Genomic DNA, 14,555 nt, shown 5'->3' on the forward strand with positions numbered 1-14,555 from the left:
CCCGAAAAAGAGCCCTGGGCAAAACAGTTGCCTGCAAAACGAAGAAGAGGGGAAAGCCAACAAATGTCAGCAGCCTTTGCGCAAAATACGCCTCCCTTTTGTCACGCTCACTCTATTCACACGCCAAGTCCCCATGACGTCACCAGACACTGGCCTCGCCACTAATTGCACCGTCCCGGCTAACGAGCGCCCAGCCCACAGGACGTGCAGCGCCTTCAAAGGGAGAGCCCTCCGCTTTTCCCCGCCCTTTTTGCACCTGCGTGCTTCCCCGCCGCCTCCCCGCCAACCAGGTGCGCCGCGCCCAGGCCGCCTAGTCCAGTCAGGGCTTGAGTGGGCGTGGCTCTCTTGCTGGAGTATTGGCGGAAAGAACCGAAGGGGGGGGGGGGTTAAGGGAAGGCGGAAGGTGCCGAGGAACTCCGAGCGGCCTCGGCAAGAAGCCAGGCAGCCCCGGCAGCGGAGGAAAGAAAGAGCCAACTTTTGGAGTCTTCCTTTCCGCGAAGTCCGGCGGAGTTGGAGAAGGAAACGCCGCGGAGGTGTTGGCGGTGTCATGGGGGCGTGTTTGGGAGTCTGCTCGTTGCTCAGCTGCGTGAGTGGCCGCTGGGGAAGGAGGGGGGAAGAGGTGCTGGGGCTCAGGGCGGCGGGCAGTCCTGTCAACTTCTCTTGTGGTGGGGGGAGGGATAGCTCTCCCCCCCCCCGTCTTCTTTTGTCATTGATCTTTTAAGAACTGAACCGCAGCCGGGGTGGGTGGAAGAAGGTTCCGGGGCTGTGGGAGCTCCTCCTCAAGTTGTAACTTCGACCCCCTTTTCCTTTTAATCGCTCACTTTCACGCAATCCCTGTCTTCCCTCATCTTCCTTCCATTCCTGTTTGAATTTTCTTTTTAGCTCCCGAGAAGACCAGAGCCTTTCTTTTAAACAAATCGAATAAAGCTGGTGCTGTGTTTTTGTTTTTAAAAAAGCTTATGCTTCTTTAATGCAGGGCTTTTTGGGTAGAAAAAGCCCAGCAGGAACTCATTTGCATACTAGGCCACACCCCTGACATCACCATTTTTTCACACAGGGCTTTTCTGTAGAAAAAAACAGGAGAAACTCATTTGCCTATTAGGCACCAAGCCAACTGGAACTGTGTTCCTGCTAAAAGCCCTGTTCAAATAACTTGGCTTAGTTTATTATTGAGGAGGGGAGGGGGACTCGGGACCCGCAGCTCCATCACTGTAAGGGGACAGTTACTTTTAAAGTGAAATTTAAAAAGGGACCCCGTGGAGGGGAAGGAACAGAAGTGGAGAAACAAAAGGTGGCCACACACAATTTCTACAAGCTATTTTAAACTGTTTATCATCTGGCTTTTCTCAAATGCTCTGAAGAAAGAAAAGTAGTATAAGCACTGGTTCTGTATATGTTATTAATTTGGGCTAAGGGGGATTCTGGGAAAGAAGATGATTATAGGCTGGTATACCAGTGTGTTGTTTCCTCCCTGTAAGGCAGGAACGTTTCTCTCCTCCGCCCCATGTTGTAAGAATATGATTCCATCTCTTTAAAAATGGAAATAAGAATTTCTCAGTGGTAACAATGTTGCATATGTGCTTACTTCTCTGTGCGATATTGTCATGACTTCTTTGCCTGCCCACTTCCTGAAAAGTAAAACTGGGGGCTGGAGGAGAAGGGAGAGATCATATCAGGGGCTGGCAGTTTATTGTTATGTAATATATAGACAGAGTTGGCTGCATGCACTGGACCATAGTGTGCTGGTGGCTTTGAACTAGCACAGGTAACAGGCTGGAAGCATTTGGAGAACTTTTGACTTTGTCTCCCAGTTGAAGCTGTTGAAGGGAATTCGACTGGTTAAAAACCCGAATGGTGTTAAAAAACAGTCCAGTATGAGGCTGATCTTTGTTGTACTTTGGAGCATTTTGCCTTTGATGCAACTGTTTGCACACAAATAGCAAGTTACTCTTTACCGTGTTGTGGTTTTGGCTCCGAAATGACAGTCATGTTGCTTCTTGGAGGGGTTGTGGAATCCTGCCTTGATCTGGGTTTGTGGATAAATTTCTTCAAGTCATGGCCTTCTTTTGTAATCTCCTTTCTCTCTACCAAGGTAGTTCTAAAATTAAAGTGCAAAACTTCCGCACTCTCCTTGGACAACTAAAACCTTGGGCGGAAGTTGGAGAAGAAGGAAGTGAAAGTGAACCATACATCAGACATGCACCCTTTGTTAGAGTTTTCCCTCTTCTGACCAAATACTAGTAAATCTAGTTACTGGGTCACCCCTGAGTGTTGTTTTTTTCTTGGACTGCCTGGTCCAAGAGTCCTTCTTTCCAGGTATGATGTGTGTGTTGCTTTCTACTTCGTGAAAGATCAGACATGCAGAAAATATTATTTCTTTTTAATACCCACCATTGTTTTCTTTTGGGGAGCAAATGTAATTTTCCTGCAAAACATTTTAAATTATGTAACTTCACATCCTGTTGGTGTAGTGGTTAAGTGTGCGGACTCTTATCTGGGAGAACCGGGTTTGATTCCCCACTCCTCCACTTGCACCTGCTGGAATGGCCTTGGGTCAGCCATAGCTCTGGCAGAGGTTGTCCTTGAAAGGGCAGCTGCTGTGAGAGCCCTCTCCAGCCCCACCCACCTCACAGGGTGTCTGTTGTGGGGGAGGAAGGTAAAGGAGATTGTAAGCCGCTCTGAGACTCTTCGGAGTGGAGGGCGGGATATAAATCCAATATCTTCTTCTTCTTCTTCTAAACTGGAATCTAGCACACCTTGGTCTGTTGACTTACAGAATTCAGTTCTGTGGGGTGTGATTAGATGGATGTGCAAGATGAAAAATCCACCTATTTCTGTCTGTGACTCGGGGCAGAGTGATCCAGTCCAGATGCCGGAAAGCAGTTAGTGGGTGAGGGTCCTAGCTTGTGTGCGTCCGGATAACCACTGTTGAGCAAAATGAACAATTGGTTTCATTCGACAGGGCAGCTCTTACATTCGAATCTTCATTCTTACATATGCTTGGATTCAGGGCTTTTTATGTAGAAAAAGCCCAGCAGGAGCTCATTTGTGTATTAAGCCAACCCATTGACATCACCATTATTTCACATAGGATGTTTTAAAAAACCCCAGCAGGAACTAATTTGCATATTAGGCTACACCCCTAACGTCACCATTGTTTCCCACAGGGTTTTTTTGGTAGAAAAAGCCCAGCAGGGACTCATTTGCAAATTAGGCCACACACCCCGGTGCCAAGTCAGCTGGAACTGTGTTCCTCTGCATTCTTGCTCAAAAAAGCCTTGCCAGGGGCCACTCAGAAGCCCCCCCCCATCCACTTTAGAAGAACTTCTTGCTGGGTGCCAGGTAAGGTGCTGGTGGGTGCCGTTTCTCCCACGTTGGGGACCCCTGCTCTGGAGCAGTGTTTTCCAACCTGTGGATTGGGACCCAAAAGTGGGATGGGAAGCCTCTGCAAATGAGCCCTGGGCCAGCCCTCCCTAATGGCAGACCCTGCCCTTTCCAAGGCTCTTTTTTGTGTCTGACCCTGGAAATGGTATCTTCGATGTTGGAATTAATTTGCATATTAGGCTACACCCCTGATATCACCATTGCTTTGCATAGGGCTTTTTTGTAGAAAGAAACCCAGCAGGAAATTATTTGCATATTAGGACACACCCCTGACACCAAGCCAGAAGGGACTGCATTCCTGCTTAAAAAGGGGGGGGGGGCTGTTTAGATGTAAGTCTCATCAACCTTGATGGGTCTTGTACTGAGCAAAATGCCTGTTTTACTTGGAAGTCTCCATGGATTTGGGTCATGGACTACTGCTGTGTGGCCAGATCCTAGGCCTGTCTGCTCATGAGGAGGTCCTGCTTAGTGCTCTTGGGCCTTGAAGTCTGATGTGCCCCCCCTGAATTGTGACATTGCTGATCAGGAAATACGCACAGGACAGCCTCAGTCAGATGACATAGGAAAGAGGAGTCATCTTGAAATGCAGAGGAACTTGTATAGCCTCTGAAACAATCAACTGTTTTGCAGCACTGGAGCTATGCGGCGTAGAAGGGTGTGTGCCATATTTTCCAGGGCTGGTCACAGGGATTACAGTAGTAATTCATCCATTAGCAAGGAAGCCCATTAGCTAATGGAAAGGACTCTTCCAAACCAGAGAATGCCAGTAATCTTATTATGTGGTGGGGGATTTTAATGAACTGAGGAGGCTAAGGATGGTTTTGGAAAAGGGTAGAGGATTAGATAAGGAACTGTAATGTAACTATAGACATTTAATATTTGGCCCTAGGCAGTGAACCATCAATTGGAGGATTTGCACCTAGAACTAGCATAGCGATCTATGTGCATCATAAAATCATGATATGGAATATTTTATTTTCCTCTTGTATCCTCTCCCCATTGGGCATTCAACGCTTTATGTTACAGAGATTGTTCTAATATTTTGATGATTATGATATTAATGGATTTATATACTGCCCTCCACTCCAAGTCTCAGTGTAGCTCACAATCTCCTTTACCTTCCTCCCTCACAATAGACACCCTGTAAGGTGGGTGGGGCTGAGAGAGCTCTTACAGCAGCTGCCCTTTTAAGGACAACTCCTACAAGAGCTACGGCTGAGCCAAGGCCATTCCAGCAGCTGCAAGTGGAGGAGTGGGGAATTAGACCCAGTTCTCTCAGATAACAGTCTGCACACTTAACCACTGCACTACACCAAACCCTCCCCCAATGCATTTATTTTTTTAATTTTCCTGCAAAACTTGAGCTTCTCTAAGGTTTGAAGAAAAATCCCCATGTCTCTCCCTGGCCCCATTGTGTAGATATTTTTGGTTCACTCTAGGACAAGGTTTAGAATTGGCTATAATGATAAAACCTGGTGCAGAGGGCCAGGTGAGCTTCTGGCAGTCAAAGCAGACAGTAGTCAGACAGCACTGATCTTGATAGAGCAAAGACTTGGTAAGAGGTTTCTTTGGGCATACTGGTGGTGGAGGAAAGTGGCGTCAAGTTGCAACTGACTTAAGAATTTCAAGGCAGGAAACATTCAGGGGTGGTTGGGGCTGCATACCTCTGCATAGCGACCCTGGTTTTCCTTGGTGGTTTCCCATCCCAAGTACCAACCAGAGCTGACCTTGCTTAGCTTTTGAGATCTGGTGAGATCCGGCTAGCCTGGGGCACCCAGATGAGGTGTGGTAAATGCTAACCTTTCTTAAGTTACAAGGTTGTTGATAGAGGCCCAGTTTACACATGCAGCAGGATCAAGTGATAGTCCTTTGTCTTGACTCATTTCAGAGCTGCAGGGAGCTGTGTGTGTTGGCTCTCTATTACACACAAGGAAGGCTGTTGGATGTGGGTGGGCATAACACCGCAAGTCTGTAGTCTGAAGCCCAGCTGAAGCTTTCTCTCCCATCTGGCGCAGGCAGACGTTAGTTCTGAGATAATGGAGAGATAATGGTTTAAAGCACTTAGGGGAAGTGCTTTGAAAAATGACCGTTTACTTTTTTCTTGGGAATAAGCACCAATATTTTGCTCTGAGACCTCTTGAAATGAACAGTTTAATTTTTTTTTTGTGGGGGGGAGAAGAATTATAAATGGTTGTGTCTGCAGCACTTACATCCCTTCTTCCCTAAGAAGGTCAGTTTGCACTTGCTACAATTCATCCTGATGTCTGTATTTGGGAAACGAAAATTTCTCTGGCATATGTTTTGATCATATCTTTAAGTATGAGCATGATATGCAATAGCTTTTTGAAAAAATGAAAGTAAGAAATCTAAGGACTTCACTTACTGTATCTTGGTTTCTTACAGTATCTGAAAGGCTCCTTTTCCACATCTGAACCTTTTTGGTGATGTAAGATAACCCTCGGAGGCTTTTGCTTGGTGCTTCCAGCCTGGAAGGATTGTTACCAGAACAAGGCCTTTTCAGTGGGGGCACCTCATCTGGGGGAGGGGGCAGGGTTGCCAGGTCAGACTCAAGAAATATCTGGGGACTTCAGGGGTGGAACCAGGAGCAAGGGTGTGACAAGTGCAATTGAACTACAAAGGGAGTTCTGGCCATCACATTTAAAGGGACTGTACACGTTTTAAATCAGGGATGTCGAACTCATTTGTTATGAGGGCCGGATCTGACATAAATGAGACCTTGTTGGGCTGGGCCACATGTGTACCTATTTAAGATTAGGTAGCAGAGATAAAAACTTTAATAAGGACGCAAACAAACACAATTAAAGAATAAAACATGCTTAAAACATTAGCACTCAGTCTTAAGGGTGCTTTCTTTGTATTTCTCCCTTCGGATCCAGGGAACTGGGCAGAGGAAGCTCTGGCTCTTTTCCTCCTTTCCCAAGGGACCAGATGGGGAAGGAACCTCAGCCAACAGAAGGAAGAGAGGCTTGGCTCAGTAGCTCTGCTGTGTGATTGAGAGAGCCTGGCAAAGCCAGCTTCCCCCCCCCTTACTCCCCAAGAGAGGAGCCTCAGCCAATGGAGAAAATAGATGCTTTGCTCTGTAGCTCCTGTGTGATTGAGCAAGCCTTGCAAAGCAAGCTGTGATGCAGAAGGAAGTAAGTGAGAGGAAGCCTTGCAAAGCAAGCTGTGATGCAGAAGGAAGTAAGTGAGAGGAAGCCTTGCAAAGCAAGCTGTGATGCAGAAGGAAGCAGATGTCAGCCAGTTGCTTGGGGGCCTGATAAGAGCCCTCAGGGGACCTGATTCGGCCCCTGGGCCACATGTTTGATATCCCTGTTTTAAACGTCTTTCCTCCATTTGGAAATAATGAAGGATAGGGGCACCTTCTTTGGGGGCTTATAGAATTGGACCCCCTGCTCCAGTCTTTTTGAAACTTGAAGGGGGTGCTTTGAGGAGAGGCACCAAATGCTATGCTCAAAAAGCAGCCTCCCCATATACCCACAGATCTCCATTATACCCTATGGGAATCGATCTCCATAGAGTATAATGGAGTGCCCAGCAGACATCCCCCCGCTTTCTGATGACCCTGAAGTGGGGGGAGGGCCTCCAAACCGGGGGATCCCCTGCCCCCAATGGGGGATTGACAATCCTATGTGGGATTACCAGAAATGTATTCTTGGCACCATCTCTTTATTTCCCATGTTTTTGAGAGTGTTGCTTTTTGGTTGTAGTTTAGTTGCCCTTGTGTCCTGCTCCTTGCACTATTTCAGGATTGATACATGATGCAGAATCTTGAGAGCCAGTTTGGTGTAATGGTTACGAGCGGGTTTGATTCCCCTCAGTCTGGGAGGACAGGTTTGATTCTCCACATGAAGCCAGCTGGGTGACCTTGGGTCCGTCACAGTTCTCTTCAGAGCTGTCCTCTCAGGAGCAGTTCTCTCTGTCAGAACTCTGTCAGCCTCACCTACCTCACAGGGTGTCTGTAGTGGGGAAAGGAAGGGAAAAGAGATTGTAAACTACTCTGAGTGAAGGGTGGGGTATAAATCTATTCTCTTCTTCTTCTAATTGTTATACAAACTTTTAAAAGTACATGTTACAACTTGTGTGTCACCTTGTTGTTGGTCTTAACATTGCCACTGGACTCAAACTTTGTTCTGCTGCTTCAGACCAACACAGCTGCCCCCTGAATCTGTCTTTAATTTGGGAATCTGGCAGGGCTTGTTCTGTGGCACTTTTTTGACTTCAATGGGTCTCAGCTTTTGCTCATTACCGAGCTGACTGAAAATCTGTGTAAGGTCACTTTATGTAGTCTCAGTTCGTTCTTTAGATCTTCCATCATGGAAGTCGGGAGTGGGATTGTAATATGGGATGGAACTTTAGAAACTGAGCAAAACATTCGCTGGTTATTCCTGAGGCTTCCTCCCATGAGCTCCTAGTGGATGTTCACCTTTGTTCTTTCCATGCCAGGTGTCATGCCTCTGCGGCTCAGCCCCTTGCCTCTTGTGCGGCTGCTGCCCTTCTACAAAGAACTCCACCATAACCCGGCTGTGCTTCACCTTGTTCCTGTTCCTCGGCACCTTGGTCTCAATTATCATGATCATTCCTGGAGTAGAAGCTGAACTCCACAAGGTAACTCATGCCTTACTCATTTCCCCATATCCCCAAGAAGCAAGAAATTCCAGGAGAAACGGAGTGAAATAGGCTGTATCCAGGGATGGAATTCTCGCAGGAGCTCCTTTGCATATTAGGCCACACACCTCTGATGTAACCAATCCTCCAAGAGCTTACAAGGCTCTTTTTTGTAAGCTCTTGGAGGATTGGCTACATCAGGGGGTATGGCCTAATATGCAAAGGAGCTTCTGCTAGAATTCCACCCCTGACTGTATCTATTGATAGAACTTCCACCTGATCCAGCTTCACCTAAGGTAATGCAAACAGTGGGGAAGGACATGTCCTGAGGAAGCTTGATGTACCTACTGTCTTGTTTCAGTGGACTCTAAAGCCATTGTATGTATAATGTTAGCATGCCAGGAATACACAACACAGCATTCCACTGGCACTCTAATGTTGTGTGTATAACTAGGTTGTTCCTATAGTGGCTGAGTAGAGGCAACATCAGGAAAGGCCCCTGACCTCTTTGCCCTTTCATTGGTTCTTCAGGGCAGCTGGTTGGCCACTGTGTAAGAAGGGTTGCTGGATTAGGTACACCACTGATCCAGGAGGTCTGTTCCTGAGTTTAAATGAGACACTGGGAGCACACAAAATTGCATGGGAAGGTTCTTCTGTCCTGGCGACATCCAGTGTAGGTCACCATTGTGAACTTCTAGGGGGCAAGTAAAGTCTGACTTGTTTATCAGTGCTGTTGAGCACCTAAGTGAAGAACAAGCAATATTTAAGGGCCGTCTTGACATTGTTTATCCTTCTACCAGCTTCCTGGTTTCTGTGAAGGAGGTGCTTCGATTCCGGGCGTGGATGGGAAAGTCAACTGCAAATCCTTCCTGGGTCATAAATCTGTGTACCGCATGTGCTTTGCGACAACAGCTTTCTTCTTCCTGTTTGCCTTGATGATGATCTGTGTACGAAGCAGCAAAGATCCTCGGGCATCGATACAGAATGGGTGAGGTGGCTAGTCCTGGGTGAGCCCTATCACAGGGACTCTGTGTGAAGCCAAAGGGTTTATGTCCCTTTAGAACAGGGGTACCCAGCTTGCTGGGGGGAAAGTGTAGATGACTGGGAAAGGCAATGGCAAACCACCCTGTAAAAAGTCTGCCGTGAAAACGTTGTGAGAGCGATGTCCTCCCAGAGTCGGAGGTGACTGGTGCTTGCACAGGGGACCTTTCCTTTACCTTTTAGAACAGGGGTGACCAAACTTGCTTAACATAAGAGCCACATAGAATGTGTCAGATGTTTGAGAGCCACAAGGCATGAACATCAGATGTTTGAGAGCCACAAGATGGATGGAAGAAAGGAAGGCAAATAGATGAGGAGTTGGAAAGGAAAGAAGTGGAGAGAAAGCAACTTTAACATTACATGTATTCTCCAAGCCACCAGCTGGCTCAGCTTGGAGAAGTGATTTCAAAAGAGAAATGCCTTCTCCAAGCTGGCTGACAGGACAGTGGGGGCTTTGAGAGCTACACAATATGTGTGAAAGGGCCACATGTGGCTCCCAAGCTCAGTTTGGCCACCTTTGCTTTAGAAAAAAGGGAAGATGCAGACATCCCTAAAAGAATGAGTCCGTCAGGACTGTCAAGAACTAGCACGGTCCTATCAGGATTTTCTCTGGTAGTCCCTCAGTCCCAAACCCAGCTCAAGCATCATGGTGAAAATAAATCAACATGACTTGCCAAACTCCACGGATCCCACAGTGACTGGGCCACCTTAGAGTTTTGTCACTCCCTTATCAGTGCCCACAGTCAACATGTCTCCTGGACCCTCCTCCTTGAGTTTGCCTCTACAGACCAATTAGCAGTATGTGAATGCAGTACTGAAAGCCGGCCCAGACTGATCCAGCTGCAGGCACACCAGGGACCACTTGCATCCTGTGCAGCACGAACAGCTACATAAATGGTTCTCCCTGCTTGGTGTTCTGAGGTTGCTTGACAGTCATAAATATGTATCACACCACCGATCTGTCTAGTCCAGCATCCTGGAACTGCCTTAAGTTGTGTCAAAGAAGAGTAACATCCCTGAGCTATTGCTGCTGGCCAAATCTGGATAGTGTTTGAGTTTCAGCAGCTTATGGAGGAACTGCAGTCTAACTTCCTGCTTTGTGAAGTCTGTAGAGCCAGGCCACTGATGTATTACTTCAGCTGCAAAACCTGAAGGCTGATCTAAGCAACCAGGCAACAGCGGGTGTTAGATGTCTTCATTCCTTTCCAGAAATAGATGCAAATGAGACAGGAATAAATCACCTCTCTAAATAAAACCATGCCTGGCTTTTGGCAGCAGCAATTTCTTTCTTTCTTTCTTTCTTTCTTTCTTTCTTTCTTTCTTTCTTTCTTTCTTTCTTTCTTTCTTTCTTTCTTTCTTTCTTTCTTTCTTTCTTTCTTTCTTTCTTTCTTTCTTTCTTTCTTTCTTTCTTTCTTTCTTTCTTTCTTTCTTTCTTTCTTTCTTTCTTTCTTTCTTTCTTTCTTTCTTTCTTTCTTTCTTTCCTTCCTTGAGAAAGCTTGCAAGGCTCTTATTGGTCCTTGACATTCTTGGGCATCAAAAATGTAGAGACACTCAGGGCTGTCCTGGGTTGAGTTCAGCTATGCTTCCTGCTGTCGCTTGAAGGACTCATTCTGATGTTGATGCAAGGGAGCAGCGGTTCTCTGATGTTTCCTTGTGGCTGACTTAAGGCAAAATGATGTATAGTATTTGTGTACCTTATGTTTGTGGGTGTATATGCATTTATGCAGGGCTTTTTTGTAGCAGAATCTCCTTTGCATATTAGGCCACACACCCCTGATGTAGCCAATCCGCCAAGAACTTACAGGGCTTACTGTAAGCTCTTGGAGGATTGGTTACATCAGGGATGTGTGGCCTAATATGCAAAGGAGTTCCTGCTACAAAAAAACCCCTATCTATACATATATATACACAGACAGGGCTTTTTAAAGCAGGAATGCACTGGAACACAGTTCCAGCTGGCTTGGTGTCAGGGGGTGTGGCCTAATATGCAAATGATTCCTGCTGGGCTTTTTCTACAAAAACGCCCTTTGTATAGATACATACTGTGCATCTTTCCCTTTCCTTTCTTTCACAAAGCATAAGGAACCATACAGGATTCCCTCCCTCCCTTCATTTTATCCTCATAACAGCCCTGTAAGGTAGGTCAGGGTGAGACAGGCCCAAGATTAGTCCATGAGTTTAGTATGACAGAGTGAGGGTTTGGTCTTGAACATCACCAGTCTTAATCAGGTACTATAGCTATTACGGCATGCCGGTTTTCAGTGTCCCACCCCTACATCAGCCCTATAGGGTGGATCAGGAGCACTGTCTCCCTTTTACTGTTCAGAGGGTAAGGCAGTGAGAGAGTTGGCTTGCCAAAGGCCAGCTCTTGTGCTCAGAGGCAAAGTCAGAACTGGAGAATGACCTTTTCTCTTCTTGTCAACTTCAGGTTCTGGTTCTTCAAGTTTCTGATCCTGATTGGAATAACTGTGGGGGCCTTCTATATCCCTGATGGACCGTTCACATCTGGTAAGTGAAGCAGCATTAAAACTTGGGTCTGAGCATTCTTATGTGCAATACTGCTGTGATGTCAAGTCATTGTGTTTACCTGTCTGTGTAAGGTAGGGCAGGGTGCTTTCTACTAGGAAGTGTGACGGGCTGTTGCCAGACACAGAAGCCTTTCCTTCTGGCAGTTGGTAGCTCTGTCCAGAATCCTCTTTTGGCTTCTGGGCATTCAACATGTGCTCTTGCAAACTCTTTCCCCCAGTCATTTAATGCTGGCAGTAGCAGGAAGGAATTTTGCTCTGGTTCCAAATTGAATGCATCTGTGAGATTTGCATAGCTCTTGTGCTGTTCCTTCTGAAGAGTGAACAAAACAATGCAGAAGGACAAATCTGATACCCCTGATATCGGCTGTTAGTTTGTGATTAATTGGTGCCCATTGTCGATTTGCTGAAGGGCTGGTGGACATGTGCTGGGTGGATTGCTCTGAAAAGACTGAAAGACACTCTCCTAATATGGGGCTGAGCCTCTCACCCTTTTAGCTATGAAGCAACCCCTTCTGGTTAAAGAGTCAGCTGCATTACTGAGGCCTGATTCTGTTCAGCGCATGAAGTGTACGTATGCGTCTTATTCTGCGGCAGGGCTGTGTGAACTTTGATGAACACATGAAGCTGCCTTATACTGAATCAGACTCTTGGCCCATTCATGTCAGTACTGCCTACTCAGACTGTCAGTGGCTCTCCAGGACCTCAGACAGCAGTCTTTCACATCACCGACTGTCAGATCCTTTAACTGGAGATGCTAGGGATTGAACCTGGGACCTTCTTTTTGCCAGGAGGTGCTCTACCACTGACCCACAGCCCTCCCCAACTTGTGTACTGCTGAAGGCTTTTGGTTACTCAGTCCTAGTGAGAAACACTCAATAGCAGTTTCTCCAATTGAATCTGTAAATGCTTTTATTCAGAGGTGGCCAAGCTAGGTTTGACTCGGGAGCCCCCATTGCCCCATTGTCTGCTTGGAGAAGGCGTTTTTCTTTTTATTTAAAATTAAAGTTACTTTCTTTCCACTTCTCCCTCCCTCTTCCATTTATTTTCCTTCCTTCCCTCCTTCCTGTTCTCAAACATCTGACATTCATATCTTGCAGCTCTCAAACATCTGACATTTATTCTACATGGGTCTTACATTAACCAAGTTTGGCTACTCCTGCTTTTATTAATACTACTTGGTGTCTACATAGCACTTTCTGGGGTGGATCCAGTCATCCTTTCAGAAGGATGAAACAAGAGCCATTTAAGGTTCCTTGGGATTCAAACTTTATTCAGTGTTGCAGAAGAGTATGGGTAGGATCCACACGCTCTCTTGGTCTTCAAACAAGTAGATCTTTGTTTTTTTTTTAATTTTTGAAATAATCTTTATTTTTAACATACACCAAACCAATATGTCAATAAATTAAAACAATTTATGGAATGACAAATACAAAGATTGATAACTGCACATGTAGATCTGAAGAACTGGGAAAATGATTCCTTTTGGTTTTGACTTCTCTAAATGTTTATGGGATATGGCTGCAGCTCAGTGGTATGGCAACAGCATTGCATGCAGAAGGTTCCAAGTTCAGGTTCAATTTCTGATGGGAACTGGTGGACCCCAGAGAGCAGACAGGGCTGGCCATGATAGCCCAAGGATCTGACTTGATAGAAGGCAGAGAGTATGCAGTAAATTCTGCTGTGAAGCTGCCTTATACTGGCCTGGTGTATTTGATATATCTGTGTCTGTGGCCGATGCACTAAGGCATAGCGAGAGAGCATGCACTCTTGCTATGCTTACAACCACATACACTATTTTTAAAGTAATTTATATTCTGCCTTTCTCACTTGGACTCAAGGTAGGTAACACAGACTGAGTCAGTACAATCTATAGAGTGGTGTATTCAGTAAACAATACAATAGGATTAATGCCAAACCAATCAGAAATCTAAAGAGAGAGCCAGTTTGGTGCAGTGGTTAAGTGTGGTGACTCTTATGTGGGAGAACCAGGTTTGAGTCCCCTCTCCTCCACTTCCAGCTGCTGGAATGGCCTTGGGTCAGCTATAGCTCTCCCAGAGCTGTCCTTGAAAGGGCAGTTGCTGTAAGAGCTCTCTCAGCCCCACCTACCTCACAGGGTGTGGAGGAGATTGTGAGCCACTCTGATTTTGAGTGAATCTTCTAAGGACGGAATGGAATCAAAACTAAGCATAAACATGGCATACGAAATGATACAAAATTTCATAGTAGGATTCTAGTTTCAGTAAGTTAAACACAGTAGCATAGACCACAGTCCCTAATAACTTAGCTAAGTAACTTTGTGCATTTTTTGGTGCAGTGCTACTCTTTTGCCTGCATAGAAAAGCTCTGTTGAGTAGTTCAGGAAGATAGGAGTTGTCCTGACCCCCTCTAGCAGGCCATTCCACAAGGTGGAGGCCACAATAGAGAAGGCACGTGTATGGGCAGTGGTTGATTCCACCCATTTGCAGATTGGCACCAGAGGAAGACTTTACCCAGATGAATGACACTGTCATGTCAGTGCACAGGGAAGAAACAGTCTTGCAGACATGAGGGCCCAAGGCCACCAAGGGCTTTGTATGTAGCAGCCAATACCTTAAACTGAGCCCTGCAACTGGTGGCCTGGTCTGCCTTCACCTGAACTTGGGCACAGCTGCTGTGCTTGTGGGATTTGGACTTGCAGACAGTGAGTGGCAACCACCAAGGACAGATGTTCCACAGGAGACTATGCATTTACCAACACTCTACTAACATACAGTAAAAGCTCATAAAAAAGGGGACAGAGATAGCTTGGTGGTGAGTGGAAAATCAGACCAGCATGTTTCTATCCAACCCTCTGCATGTGTTGGCCCTTCTGTGTGGTGGTGTAAAGTGTGCAGGGCTTTTGAGTCACACCAATGGCACAGCTACTCCAATTGCCACTAGCTGCTCAGCCTCTCCACGGTCCTGTTACCAGAGACTCGTGTGAATACGTGCAGTTGC

General features: G+C 46.2%; 1 protein-coding gene across 1 annotated transcript in view; it reads left to right on the plus strand.

Moving 5' to 3' along the window:
• Positions 1 to 226: 226 nt before the first annotated feature.
• SERINC2 (serine incorporator 2) overlaps positions 227 to 14,555 on the plus strand; it is a 35,866-nt gene continuing 21,537 nt past the window's right edge. The window contains exons 1-4 of the mRNA XM_060258628.1: positions 227 to 586; positions 7,849 to 8,010; positions 8,811 to 8,998; positions 11,480 to 11,559. Of these exons, the coding sequence (XP_060114611.1) occupies positions 548 to 586; positions 7,849 to 8,010; positions 8,811 to 8,998; positions 11,480 to 11,559 (469 nt within the window). The 5' untranslated portion in view covers positions 227 to 547. The remainder of the gene's footprint in view (positions 587 to 7,848; positions 8,011 to 8,810; positions 8,999 to 11,479; positions 11,560 to 14,555) is intronic.

This window comes from Heteronotia binoei, chromosome 17, assembly GCF_032191835.1.
Source record: "Heteronotia binoei isolate CCM8104 ecotype False Entrance Well chromosome 17, APGP_CSIRO_Hbin_v1, whole genome shotgun sequence".
NCBI classification, from domain to species: Eukaryota; Metazoa; Chordata; class Lepidosauria; order Squamata; family Gekkonidae; genus Heteronotia; species Heteronotia binoei.